The 14,198-nt window shown below is 39.2% G+C and overlaps 1 protein-coding gene across 1 annotated transcript in view; it reads right to left on the reverse strand.

Moving 5' to 3' along the window:
* Positions 1-14,198, reverse strand: part of TNRC6A (trinucleotide repeat containing adaptor 6A) — a 79,219-nt gene that overhangs the window by 23,053 nt on the left and 41,968 nt on the right. The window contains exons 5-6 of the mRNA XM_083799719.1: positions 11,626-11,647; positions 4,465-4,800 (exon numbers count right to left, since the gene is read on the reverse strand). Coding sequence (XP_083655845.1) covers positions 4,465-4,800; positions 11,626-11,647 — 358 coding nt within the window. The remainder of the gene's footprint in view (positions 1-4,464; positions 4,801-11,625; positions 11,648-14,198) is intronic.

A 14,198-nucleotide genomic window follows, 5' to 3' on the forward strand; every position in this document is an offset into this window, starting at 1 on the left:
TAAAAAGCACATTTGTTATGAAGGGACAAAACCAAAACCAAAGGGTTGCCTCACTTTATTTGTTAATTCCAGGTATCAGCTTCTCTGTGCTACAGAAAAAGGTCCCCAAGTCTGTCTGTGTCTTTTTAAAGTATTCCAACCCAAGAATCAGCAGACGTAGCTGCCTGCCTCTGAAACAGGTTCCGAACCGTTGGGGCAGGACAGGAGAGCCTGCAGCTAACCCAGCGCGACGGGCGGCTCTCCCTGCGACACCCTGGGCTCTGCACCCTCTGTGCCAGCGCGGCCTTTGGCCCTTCCCTGCGCTGGGCACAGCGCCTGTGCAGCACCGCCGCGAGCTGCAACTCGCTGACCCACTGAAAATAATTAACCCTCAGGTGGGCCTGCCATCACACCAAAAAGCTGAACCGGCTCACAAAGGGGATGAACTTGGCAGGCGGGAGGAGATGAGCACCGCCGCTTGGGAGCAGTGTTTGCGGTAACCTGGACATGCAGTGGGAGACTTTACAGTCTCATCTAGCAAGCAAGGCACGCAGCTCTACGCCCCAGGTACATGCAACTCCTTCATAAACTTGGCGTTCAAAATCGGAAGGCCCCCAGACTGGGATTGTGATCACTTATTTCCTCCCCAGTGCTGCGAAAAGCCTGATATAAAATTCAAGCTTACACAGATTATTCGCTTTAATAACATCCAGATGCAATTCAACATGTAAGCATAAAGGTTAAAAAAAAAAGGACAATGTTTCAGAGCTAAGCTGCCACATAGTCTAGGCTTCAAACTTTTTTTGGTATGAATTCTGACATTTCAGAAAATTAAAAATGTTTATCTAAGTGTAATACGATATGGCACACAAAGTATACTAAAGTCAGACATTCGCACGACACATGCTATTGAAAGACATAAGCCAAAGAATCAAAAAAAAATCAAAGACATAACTGCGTGAAACATGTGACTACTACAAACACACAGTGTGAAAAAAGGTGAGATTTAAATAGCTATGCATCACCTGACTGGTTAGGGGAGTGGCTCACCAAGTCCCGAATGGGAGGCATGCCTACAAAAAAAAAAGCAAGAAAATTACAGGAGTGTTACTTAAGTAAACTAGGCTTTTGAGATCAGTCCCCAGACCACTCATTACTTTTAAATCATTTATTAGCACCCCCTTTTCAGAAAAATACCTCTCGAGAGCTCTCTCTCAATCTTATTAACAGCACTAGTGTCAAGTATCACCTAGTGTCCTGAATCACCTTGCCTACAGCTCTGAACACAGCAGGAGAGACTGATAGCAAATCCAGCTTCCTACGGGTAGGCCTAGTGTTACTCTTTTTGCTGTTGTTGTTTGTTTTCAGCAATTTTGCTGCTTTTAACAAATATTTCCACTACTAGCTAGATTTTATACACTTGGCATTTAATTAGCCAATTAAAAATGCCCTTAATTTTAAAAGTTTGATTTATATAAAAGAAAGGAAAGATCTATAGTCACTGAAATCAAAACTCATTGTTTTTGAACTGCATTAATTTAGAATTTCAGAGGTAAGCCCTGAAACTCGAGCAAGTTCATATCACTTCTTTGAACAGTACACTTTTTCCACCTGTAGGTTATCATTTGGCTACTTGATTTAGCAAACAGAAATAAGTTAAGTACAACCCAACTTCAATTTAACCTAAGCAAGTTCATTACAAACTTTCATTCACCACTTTCACAGCTTCTTCCTTTTAAGTGCCCTACAGGCAGCATATGGAATCAAATTTAACATTTCATATCCACAAATTTTACAGGCGTAGATCATAACTGTTACATTTACGGCAACATTTCCTACATTAAGTCATCCTCTATCCCTACACACTCCAAATCCCAACTGCTCACCTCTTCCCTTACTCCTACAATAAGCATGGAAAAAAAAAAACCAAAACCCCTTAAGTTACATGAAGATTTTTTTTTTTCCAAAGTCTCCGGTTGCAACTGCTCAACTGCAAGATGCATAAGAATAAAGGAAGAGTGACTCATGTCAATGAAGGAATCAAAGCAACTCAGCAACTGGACAAAAGCCAGGATCCTGACGGCTCTCTTTTGTTTTCTTACATCCCGCATTTGTAAGTAATTACTGCTAGCAAATATTTTAGTTCACTATATAAATCATCGTATTGTGGAATAACCACCTGGCTATTCAGATGTGTTACAAAGCATAAAGGCAATCAAGCCTACCAAGGTAGCATTCAAAACCTTCCTTTCATGTAAAGTTTACACGTGGGGAAAAATTTCAGTAAAGCAAACACCTGAATTTGGTATGAAAATGTTCTGGTGAAGAGCTACTTATGCAGATTTCTTAAACTAACCATGTTGGTACAAGACTGTATCTCCTTCCATAAGCTTCACACTGAAGATGATCGTCCACATGAAGTACAAAGAGGTATTTTTTTTGCCCATTAAACAAGCTGTAAAGTTAGTAGTACTTGTGTTTCCTGGCTTTTGTAAAGCACCTACCCGACATTATAACCACAGCTGGAACTCAGGAGATCCTACCCCAGGGCGTCAGAGAATGACAGACAAACAACTGGAGCCTTTATTGATTTCAGCAATTCAGTCTAGCATTTTGAAGCTACAGTATTTCTTTTAGCCCTAAAATACATATCAATTCGAATATCCATTAAATAATACTTTAAAAGTCATAAACCTAATCATCTTCAAAGATATACTGTTAATCATAGAATCATTAAGGTTGGGAGAGACCTTCAAGATCACCTGGTCCGACCATCCCCCTACCACCAATGTCACCCACTAAACCACGTCCCTAAGCACCAGCTCCAACCTTTCCTTGAATGCCCCCAGGGACGCCCCCACTTCCCTGGGCAACCCGTCCCAATGCCTGACTGCTCTTTCTGAGAAGAAATGTCTCCTCGTTTCCAACCTGAATCTCCCCTGGCACAACCTGAGGCCATTTCCTCAAGTCCTAAAGACATAAGACATGTCCTTAACGTATAAAATCTGTTAACCCAAATGGCCCGTACATGGATGTTCTTTCAAATTGAATAGATCTAAGGATGTGTCCCATTTCATGAGATTTTTTATAACTTGAGGTAACAAGGAGAGTACCTTGAAGCTGCTGTTGAAAGCTAAAAGGAACTGTGGAGAAGGAGCAAGGCTAAGGCAAGTAACAACACTATTTCCTTTCAGTTACAAAGACATCAAAACACATTAAGGTAGTCCCGCATGCTGCTGGACTATGGTCACCTCAACATTATTTCACAATCGATTCATTAGACAAGATTCTGAAACCATTACAGAATATTCCCTTCACAGTCATCTTCCCTACATGTCTCAATGAACTAACCTTCAAAACACCCACAACAGACATTATTCCTCGTTATGGCAGAGGAAAGAACTTTCAAGCACACAGATATACGGCACAGAAGGAAATAGGCCTCCCCGCCCTACACTTGTCAAATCCAACCAATCCACCCTGCACAGACAGGAACGCCCCGAGTACAGCACATAATCAAAAAAGGCTCTGCCATCGCAGTGACTGACAGGACGCTACAAATAATACATTACAATACAACTTCCGTAAGACAGGAAAGTAATTCGGCCAGCCTGCCTCTCTCCTAAAAGACTCTTATAACCTTTTAGTTACCAGTTGGACACATAGATCTATTATCCAAATAATTAACTTATTATTCAAAGAGCAGAACTACTGCCAGTAAAGCAGCTGCCCCTCAGACACTCAATACATCACTGCACAGGAACATATTGACATCTCCTAGCCTAAAGACTGCCCAGCCACACTAGCACAAAATTGAGCAAATCGGGGAAGAATGTGATACACAAATGGGAATCCAACTAATTAGATACCAGGCTGCGGTTCACAAAAGAAGTTAAATGGAGGAAAGTATACTAAAAATCCTCTGGATGCAATTGAGAAGTTTAATAGGCTCTATAAAGAGTTACACTTTTAAAATTAGTTTACACGGGAACTTTTATTTAAATTACTACTTGCTACCATACAATTTGACCAGTAGAGGACATGTTCTGGAGGAGGTTCTTTATATATATGTGTGTATATATATATAAAAGTCTTGAGATGCCATTCAGAATGCTCTAGAAATAAGAAGGACCCTGAGATGTTTATCAAAACTGAACACATTCTCTGTACCAAGCCCACATTTGGATCAATTATTATTATAAAGAATGGAAATTCAGGACATAAAGCAGTCATCACCTTGGCTTCAACATCAGCTCAAATTGTACACCATCGGCGGCAACAGGCAGCTAAGATGACTTAAGTTTCAGACAACGCTGCAAAAAGATGTCTGAAGTCATCCTATAATGTTTAATATTAAGCTACAACACAGGAGAACATCTCAGTGTGCTATTGCTTGCATTTGAAGTTTAAATAATATACACATTGATAATTGGATTTAAACGATTCAACTTTAATTAAAAGGAAAACAAGGTACCTCTCCCTCACCTGGCTGTTTTTTGCTGCTGTTCGGCACTTCTCCGTTGACCACTGGCTGTTTATTTGTGACAGTGCTGCCTCCTGACTGGCCGTTTAATACTTTAGGAGTAGATCCCAGGTTTGCAGCTATAACTGGTAACTGCTGACCTCGTTTCAGAAGCTGTTTCTGTTCCTGGTGTCGAAATCGCGGTGGTACTTCACGAGGAGGGTATCGAGGCAAGGTCTGCTGCTGCTGATTGTTGGCTGTGGCCCGCTTGGCATTATTATTAGTGCTGGTTACTGTGGAAGTGCCGTTAGAGGTGACAGGCTGAGGCTGGCTTACACTTGTCTTTGTTTGTTCTGGCACTACCCCCACCCCCAGAAAAAAAGAAAATTGGACAAAGTTATTCATCAGAACAATATCTTAAAAAAATGAAGATTAAGTAGATATTCTTAGATGTATTTATGCGTTATGTAATGGCATATTTTTTTTCTGATTAGAGGTTTTAATGAGAATGAGTTACAACTATGTTACCCCATAATCATACAGCTTTAATAGTTCAATAGCACAGATCTGGAAGTAGACGTGTCTTGCTCTTACTTCTGACAAAGGTAAAGTGTGCTACTACTAACAAGCTTTCTATAGTGTTTTTTCTGACAAGTCAGCACTGTGTCAGATCATTCAGGAATTTAAACCTTACTTTAAAATACTGAAGTTTTTTAAAAAAATCTTCCTCTCATGGGAAACTTGACAGTGTTCACAAAAAGAACAAGAGGTGAACAGGACATCCAGAACGCACTGTTAAGACTTGCTTCTTTTAGCGACCCTAGCCTCCGCAGGGAAATACAGGAATACCCTCCAGTCAGATCTGGTGCCAGCAGAGGACTGTACCGGTGCAGGCAGCAGCCATGAACGGCTCGGTGACTCCATGGCCACACTGGTAAGACACCGAACGCCCACCTCCAGCTCCAAAGGGTCTTTCGGAGCTTTGACAGCACGCCCGCTTTACGGCGCGATGAAGGCTGAACAATTCGCCAAAGTCAACCGTGAGCGAACACGCCAAACACAGATGCTAACTAAAGAGAAAACCACAACATCCTCAACTTAACACCCCAACTCCAACCAGAAGTTGGGTGTCGGGGGGAAGCAGGGCCCGGCTGCAGCCGCACACGCCACAGCCCCCCCCAGCACTGCCCCGGCTCTCCTATTTCACAGCCGACTAGAGAAGGACAGAATTAAGGAGAGGAATGGCCAGGACATAAGTCAATTTAATGTACAGACTACGGGGAGTAGAAGGTATTCAAAAGCTCTTAGATAAACTGGAGTTGATAAGAAGTGCTAGCGCCGTATCTGATTCTGACTGTTTAAGTTGATACCTATATTTTAAAAATGATAACTCCGATTCCTTGCACAGTGCTTCAGATGCATGTAGTGTGACAACAAATTATGTTTAAAACTGATTTTTTTAAATACAAGTCTTAAACAACCATATTACCATTTACTACTTACAACATTTCCTGGTTTAAAAATAACTAGCAGAACTGAAAATAACAGCTTTTTTTTCCTGTTGTTGTTTGGCCACTTCAGTAAATATCTAAGAATCTGCGAACAGCTCAATACATAAGCAGCTATCACATTCCCGTGGTCTAGGTACTACTACAAGCTTTGAAATTAAAAAAGTTTTCTTCGCATACCACACTCTGTGCAACTACTGGCCAGATCTCAGCTTTCTGATCTACCAATACGCCTTCTGCTGCAGCTGATTCCTGCTAATTACTGTGGTTCTTTACAGGTCTTTGCAGTTTAAAGCACGGTTCAGCCTACTCCTGAGGTGTGCTGACAGTGCTACACAAACCACCCACTTTTTGCAGCCAGCATACCATTACCAAGTCACTAAAGTAGTCAAACAAAAATGGCACCACTTAAGGACACAGGTTTTTTTTTTTTAGCCCTCTGGACTCTGTATTTAAGACTTTTTTTTTTTAAACTGTCAACTTAAGTGGAAAATACACTATGCCTTGAAGAGATTTTTAATGCCACATACAACACCCTAAACCACAGCCAATGAAAGATTCACTTTTCTTACCCTAGTACTTTCATTCATATACAGTTACTCCTCCCAGATAAAGCAAAATAATTTATATACGACATTCCGTGACACACGCAGAGTTGGAAGCAGCGTATTTAGGGCAGTACTGCAGCACAGCAACATTAATACTTCATTTTCCTAACGAATGCTACTTCAAATGCTTATTATAACAAAATCCAATGGACTTTCAGATAATCAAATCACTTTTCAACTATAAGAGAGTGCAAATAATAAACAAGCTACTTTCTGCCAAGCCATCCCCTAAGCTACAACACGAACAAGAATTCACAAACGGTTTAAGAAAATTATGTTTCTCTCATATTCTGCGTATTTGCTTCCTTGGCAAATATGGTCTTCTTTGTAATATGACCAGCAAATTACATAGAAAATCTTACCAGATAATAGAATTATACTAACTAAGATAGGCAGAGATCATATTTGTATGTCAATTTCAAACTGAAATTAATCAGAGGTGCTGTGAGGTGCAACAAAATTACTTCGCCTTGGGTTCCCCAAGTATTACAGAGTAAGTTTAAAGCTGCACAATTTATCCTGTCCAACATTTTCTGGTCCACAACTTCTCAGAAGATTAAAATAATAGATTAATATTCCAATAGTGCCACAATAAATTCCAAGACACTTTAATCCTTAATATTTGTGTCTTATAAAGAAGTTGCTTGTTTAATAAAAATTGTTCTGTACAACAGTATTTTATTCCGAACCACATTAAAGCAGAAAGGTAATATTATTAACAGACAATCACAGTTAATTTACTTGACTAATAATAGCAATTTTACAAAAATGAATATTAAAAATGACAGATTTTTATAAAGAACAAACCTGCTGAAAACCCACAAAGCAGGGGATGGTGAAGTTACACTTTACAGAGAGATTCCAAAGAAAGACGCTTCCAACTTGTGTTGCTTTCCCACTCTGCAGATTTCATTAGAAAATGGAGGAGAAGCATGGTGTCATTTTACTGCTACAGGAGTGCTGCCTGCCAACTCCTCCTGGAGTAGGGGCCCAGTGACTTAAACTCCCCCTCCAATAAAAAAAATGGCAGCTGTCTGAATAACTTCAGTGCAGATGGAAAACAGTTTCTCACTCGCACAAAATCAGCTTACAAAGATCAAATCGCCTACTAAACCACACAAAGAACAGCATCAGGCTGTCATTTAAATGTTTCTTCTCGCTGCTGCTTAGGCTGACCTCTTAAAAATGTATTGTAATACGCTCTCCCTGCATGTCATGCCCCAAAGAGTTGTCAGTGCTGGAATGCTGAAGGGCAAACAGAGGAAGTCTGGCTTTCAAGCTGACACACGTAAGATGTAGTGCTAGAATTTTCGTTGTGGAAAAATGGCCGCAGCTGTAAGCTCAGCTAGCTGATCTGGAAAATATCTAACTGTTTGCCAATTCATTAACCCCTGAAGATCCGCACAAAGGTAAACTAAGAGCCGCTTACACGGGTAGTTTTAACAACAAGCATTTATTATTCGGCTCATTTTGACTATTTACTTTCAATATCTAAAAGCTAACGTAACAGTTTTTCCAATCAGGTAAAGCGCTCTCAGGCAGACAAAAAAAGCCCCGAACCCAACAAAAACAGAAGACTTAGTGTGCTTGGGCAATTCTGCTTCACAGAGAAGAAAATGAATAAGAAGTTTCCATGGTGGGAAACATGAGTCAAAGATTTCAGTTCCACACCCAGCTATTTTTAAAAGCACTTTCTGTTTCAGTGTTGATTCAAGTTTATTCTGTTCTGCAATAAAAGTAGTGCTTTATGCCCGTGCCTTCTGCAGAGCCGGGCAATTCAGAACTGAAGATTGACAGATGTTTTCAGTTCTAGCTTGTACTGTTTTGCAAAGCACAAAGCATTCAGAACAACTAACCGCAACACTAGCATCTGCATAAACACCAGCGTTCAGTTTTTATGAATTATTTCACTAGGTTATTACGTACATAATTAAAGTCTGTATCTAAAAAAAGATTTTATCTCGCAATGAAATCTCACATTCTGTAGGAGCACATCACGATTACTCAAGTGAGTATTAAAACAAAACTCAAGTATTCCTCTTAAATAGCATTTAGTTTAGTGCTTGGCTCACGGCTACAGCACGGTTTGAAGATTCCTGTTATAGGAGGAATCCAGGGCAAACGGATCTATTTGTCCGTCCTTACTAGTACTGACATTAAACACAACAAAAATACATATTTTGTGAAACCAGAAGGAATACAACAACGATTGTTGAGAATACTGTAGAATAGTCAAGTTAAGTACTTTCAAGTGATATTTTTTCTAAAAATACCCTGTATGAGAGTACTTGGAGGACACTTGTTGGTATAAGAATGTTATGCTAGCTGCTGCACAAATACAGAAACCTTCCCAAATAATGCTTTCATCTCTAATTCCTATGAACGTCTTCTTCCCTCTTCTAATAAAACCAGACGTATAAAACTAGACAGGTTAGAATATTTGAGATCCACAGGAATGAACTACATGTATTTTTAATGGCAATACTACAGTATTAAAATGCTACTTTTAGCAAAAAAGTTTATATTGGCATTTTCTTCATTACTTTCATTCTCCATCCTGAGCATGATGAAGAAATCAGCACCATTAACCTTCCTTGGAAGGAAGTCTTATAATTTACATGCATGCTGGTAGCTACTTCAGCTGGTACAACACCAATTTCTACCTTAGCTAAAAAAACATTTTGGAAACATCCAAGTTATGGGTAGAAATAAAGAAATTACCTTTCTACCCACCCCCCACTTAACCAGTTACTTTTCTAAAAGAAAGAACATAATTCTGAATTATTTAGAGGTCCTATACTCTTGTATTTATCTTCAGCTCACGCACAAAATAAATTATTTAAAGACATTAACGTGATGGAAACTTGGAAACTAATGAAACATTAATTTGCATCCTGAATACAAGTAGGCAAAACTGTTGAAACAATGAAAGAGCCATGTGCAACTCCGCAACACATTCTGTTCCTATAGGAACTGCTGCAAAAAGTTGCATATCTGAATCCCTTGATGCCTGTACTTCTTCAGTTGGACAGCCAGCTTGTGCTCCTTTGACAACTCAATTCCTGCTAAACTTGCTGAAATACCTCCTTTAATAATAAGGTAACGTTAAGGTTGGAACTTCATACTTTCATTCAGTAAATAACACTAGGCCTCCAAAGTGAAAATGAAGAAGTAAGAAAGATTAGTTTGTCCTTCATAAGGAAGACGTTTTCTCTCGATTTGAAGATTACCATCAGGTAGCCTACTGAGCAGAATTACTACCCTCCCTCCCTCGTGCTATTTTTAGCCATTTGCTTTTTGCAGCCTTGTCCTTAATGTGACACATGGATGCCAGCACAGCTTAAGTACGTAGGTCAGATGTTCATTCAAAAAATATACATTATTATTTAAAGTAAAGTATTGTATCATTTTCCTTCACTGTTTTTTTGGACGGTTTATTACTTCAGAATAAAAACAAATACTTTCACAGCTCTTTAAAGCTGGTTATTATCTTAGGAGGTTTGTGGCAGGCATATAGAGAAGAAAGCAAATACTTCACCTGCACTTCAAATGCAATTTTGTACACTGCTTGAAAAAGGGCACTTCAGCAAACACTTTTCACTTTTTATTTTATTATAATCTCCAGCACTTTCATCAAATGTTCAGTCCTGTGCTTAAAGCCAAATATAGACTGCCCAACCGCGTTCAGTGCCCAGAGCCAGGTCCTGCCGTCAGCCCAACGAAGCCTCCGGGACGCCTCACGCGCAGAGCTTAAGCTGCCATTAAGGACATCTGCCCCAGGAGCAGTGCGCTAACGTCCACATGCAGCCGCCGGGATCTAGCAGCTCCCTCTGCCACAAGCCATCAATATTCCACAGGCCAAAACATTCGCTTCCTTGAAGCAGCACGTAAAAGGGCTTACTAAAACACAGACGGCTCTCATTCTGTCCGCAGAGCCTTGTCACTCCCTGAAAACCTACTGGCCCTACAGAACCCGGTTTTTCTTTTGAACACGTACCAAAAGAGTACACATCACACTTAAGGAAACTAGACATAAACGCCTCTCCTAATACCTTGTAATTGGTACCGCAGCACCCAGCAGGAGAAGCAGTGCATTTTTTATGTGAAGAGCCTGCCCCCTCCATTCCAACCCCATGCCAACTAGCATGCTTCTTCAAACACCACCTTCCTAACGGACACTTTCATTTGCTTCTTTGACTCTTCTCAAGCACAGTACGTCCTGTACCATTTTACTACCTTCATGCCAGAACAGCACTTCAAAGACATTTTTGATTTTTCCAACAATAATTGCATCTCTGCTAAGCAGGGTGTCCAACCTCCTGTTTCTACCATTGCTCAAGTTATTAAATTAAACCTGATGTTCCCCAAAAAACACTGATTCAGCAAGCACTCCACACGACCACTTACGCGATTATTATCCACTTTCCAACCAGCTTAAGAAGTGAAAAGGATTTTTCCTCTGCTTACAGAAGGAATGGAGAATTTATAAAACCCACAAACATTGAGAGTAACTGCAGCATTCCCAGCCTGCCACTAACATCTAAATGACAGCTTTTAAGATAGTCATCGTGATCATTCTTATCACGATGAACTCTCCACACACAATAAGTAGTTAAAAGTGATAGTGATCGACATATCAATCACTTGTCTATCAAGTGTTCCTAACCCCAGTTACACTTAGAATATTTGGAAAGCAAGTTCCAAACTGATCCATTAGGTGGATCTCTAAGTGGTCACATTAGAAGTGCAAGAGCGCTGGTGCACTTTTCAAACAAAGCGAAAAGGGAAAAGAAAAAAGCAAACAAGGATAGGATGGGAAGGTATTACATATAATCCTAGTGCTGTAGAAGTAATTAAGAATGGAAAATAGGAAGAACAGAACGCTCCAACCCCTGGAAAAAAACGTTACCCTTTACTCTTCTAATCTTTTGTGGTAACTGTTCGAAATAGTGCAAGTGAAGTTTCAAAGATCCCATTTTTCAGTAGCTTTCAGCTGGCCCACGTGATTCAACATATTTAAAAATGCAGAAACAATATACAGAACAGAAATAACTCTAAAGTAACTTACCTTTGATTTTTTGTTCAATGGCCTAGAACAAGAAAGAAGAAGTGTCAGTGATTTGTGCAGATAAGAGGAAAAGCCACATGTGCACGTGCCACTTTATAAGGCGACATTAGCTTTTGACTTTCTTCTTTTAAATTTTTTTTAAAATTATTTAATTATCTACATTAGAACCTTCTACTCCTCTCTAACCAACCCATGCCTATTATTCCTTATGCCTAGAAAGCTGTTAAAACGTTACAGAAGACAAAATTAATTTGAAAGATAAGCATATGAAACGGACTAAATTAAACTTGCAAATTAACCTGTTTGAAGTGAGTTAAAAACTGTGCCTGGAAGCAAGGAAGCTCCACCACTTCTACTGCAGAATACGGCAGGGGAAGAAAGGGGAGGGACATAGAAATCTAAAGGAGGTAAGAAAGAAAGTAAATGCAAGAGCTTTAAGTCTTTCATTTCCACAATTCAATTGTTACTCCTGTGACACAGGCAAGATGAGAGATATTTGAATATGGTTTTATCCTGAGATAAAAATGGGGATAGAAACATTTCATTGTTGAATCTCAACTGCATGGTTCTAACTAGAACAGATAGTGAAACTGACTTCATAAAGGACCTCTCAGAAGCACAAATCATAATTCTTCCCATCTGAAATGGGAGTGTTCTTAGTTATCACTTCTAAAATACACTACCGCAAAAGCAAACTGAGATTTAATCCGATAGGGTCACTTTGGTAGCTGTATACAACCTGTTTGAATTAGGGTATTGCATATATACACATGGTGCAATAAAGTAATTCGCAGTAATACTTAAACTATGATTATCTATAATTAAAACCTCGAGAGAAAAAGAGAGTGCATACGCACACCAAAAAAATTATTGATCCACTGATCTGATGCGCAACCTAGACGTAGATATTATCACTACTAGGACTGACTACCGAAATGTTATTAATGATGCTTCAGTACCATACCCTCACTTCTCTTAGGAAAATTAACAGCACATTAACAGAAAAAAGCCTTTTTCAATTTCTTAAGCTGACAAAGGCAAGGATGCATACAAAAATTTCTTATACTGTCTAAATGCACCTTTTTTTTTTAATGTATGCTGTTATAGATTGATAAAAAATAACTAAAGTTTGAGGTATCTGCAAAATCTCTCCTGAAGAAAATCCACTCTACTTACAGCAAGCATCATCCACTGGAATTAAGAAAGCAAAAGCAAAAGCAATGGCTGCTTACATGAGGGCATCAAAAAACCTACATCGTGTTCATTTTCAGTTTGCCTACTTACCCTTATTACCCTGACTCCAATATCACTGCTCCTCATCCTTATTTTCCACAAGTTGATATACTTGGGGCTACTACCTAATGCCACAACTTTTCATTATGCTTTAAAAAGTCTAGTTAAAAAAAATTATTTTGAAGACTTGGGAGGTTTTGTATAAACTTTGAATTCCAGGATATTTCATGCACAACAGCTGGCTTGGAACCAAGTGCTCAAAACACAGTATTATATAGTCATAAAAGGTATACGGAATACAATCGCTTATGTCCCATGAAAGGTGCTCAACATCAGGGTGCAGGCACCACTCAACAGAATGTGAGTTCTCTAAGTTGAGCGTCACACCTCTGCGACAGCTGCTGTTCTCCTACAATCCCTGTCTTTTAGTTCCAATTATTAAAAAACCACAGTATATACAAAAACAAGCATTAGCTGTTCCTTCTCCAGTGTGATTGGATGGTGCATGGATAGGTGCTTAAGTTTTTCCTAGCAAGCCTAAGACTGATAATACTAAATAGCACGTTCTGAAGAGATGAAGCAGAAAAAGTTAGATTACAAAGCAAAAAGGTCAAGTTTGATCAATCTGAAATTACTCACAAATACAAAATAGCAGACAGGCACCCCTCAAAAAAACAGAGCATTTGTGAGCTACTTCAACACGTTTTTCATTTAAATCTAGAATCAAGCTATGTCTGTAATAAGACTTTTTTTTAAAGAAAAAAACAACATCTAAATCAACTGGCAGTTGTTTGTTGCTGTGGTTTTTCGGAGACATATTTTCTTAATCTACATCAAGTTTAGGCTTATCCAGGAATGCACATGAGCATCCTTGTGGCAACCTACTGCTTCTTCCATAGGAGCCTCTTAAAATTTCTGATGTATCGAGCCCAAGCACTTGATATTCTGTTACTCGGAGAATACAGCAAATAAACAAAGACATGTAGCTTAATAACAGGCCACCATGTGCTATGTGGAAGGAGAAAGCAAAAGCAAAATATTCATTTTCAGGTAAATGTTTGGTGTCTTCACTTTCAAAATATATTTATGCTTTTACTTCTTCCAAAAATACACTCACACATGCCTTTCCAACTCCTGAAAATACGAAACTTGGGGAGAAGAGAACCCCAAAGAACCGCTTATTTGAATTAAATTCTACAAGTAAACCAACGCCTTTCTCATTAAAAATTTTCATTTAAATTCCGTACTCTGTGCCTGGTCACAAGAATTCCAAGAGAATGAGTTACAAATTTACAATTGAGGTCCAAAAATTATTATGCAGCGTTGCTGTCAGCTGCTGA

The sequence above is a fragment of the Anser anser genome (genome assembly GCF_964211835.1).
Source record: "Anser anser genome assembly, chromosome: 15".
Taxonomy (NCBI): Eukaryota; Metazoa; Chordata; class Aves; order Anseriformes; family Anatidae; genus Anser; species Anser anser.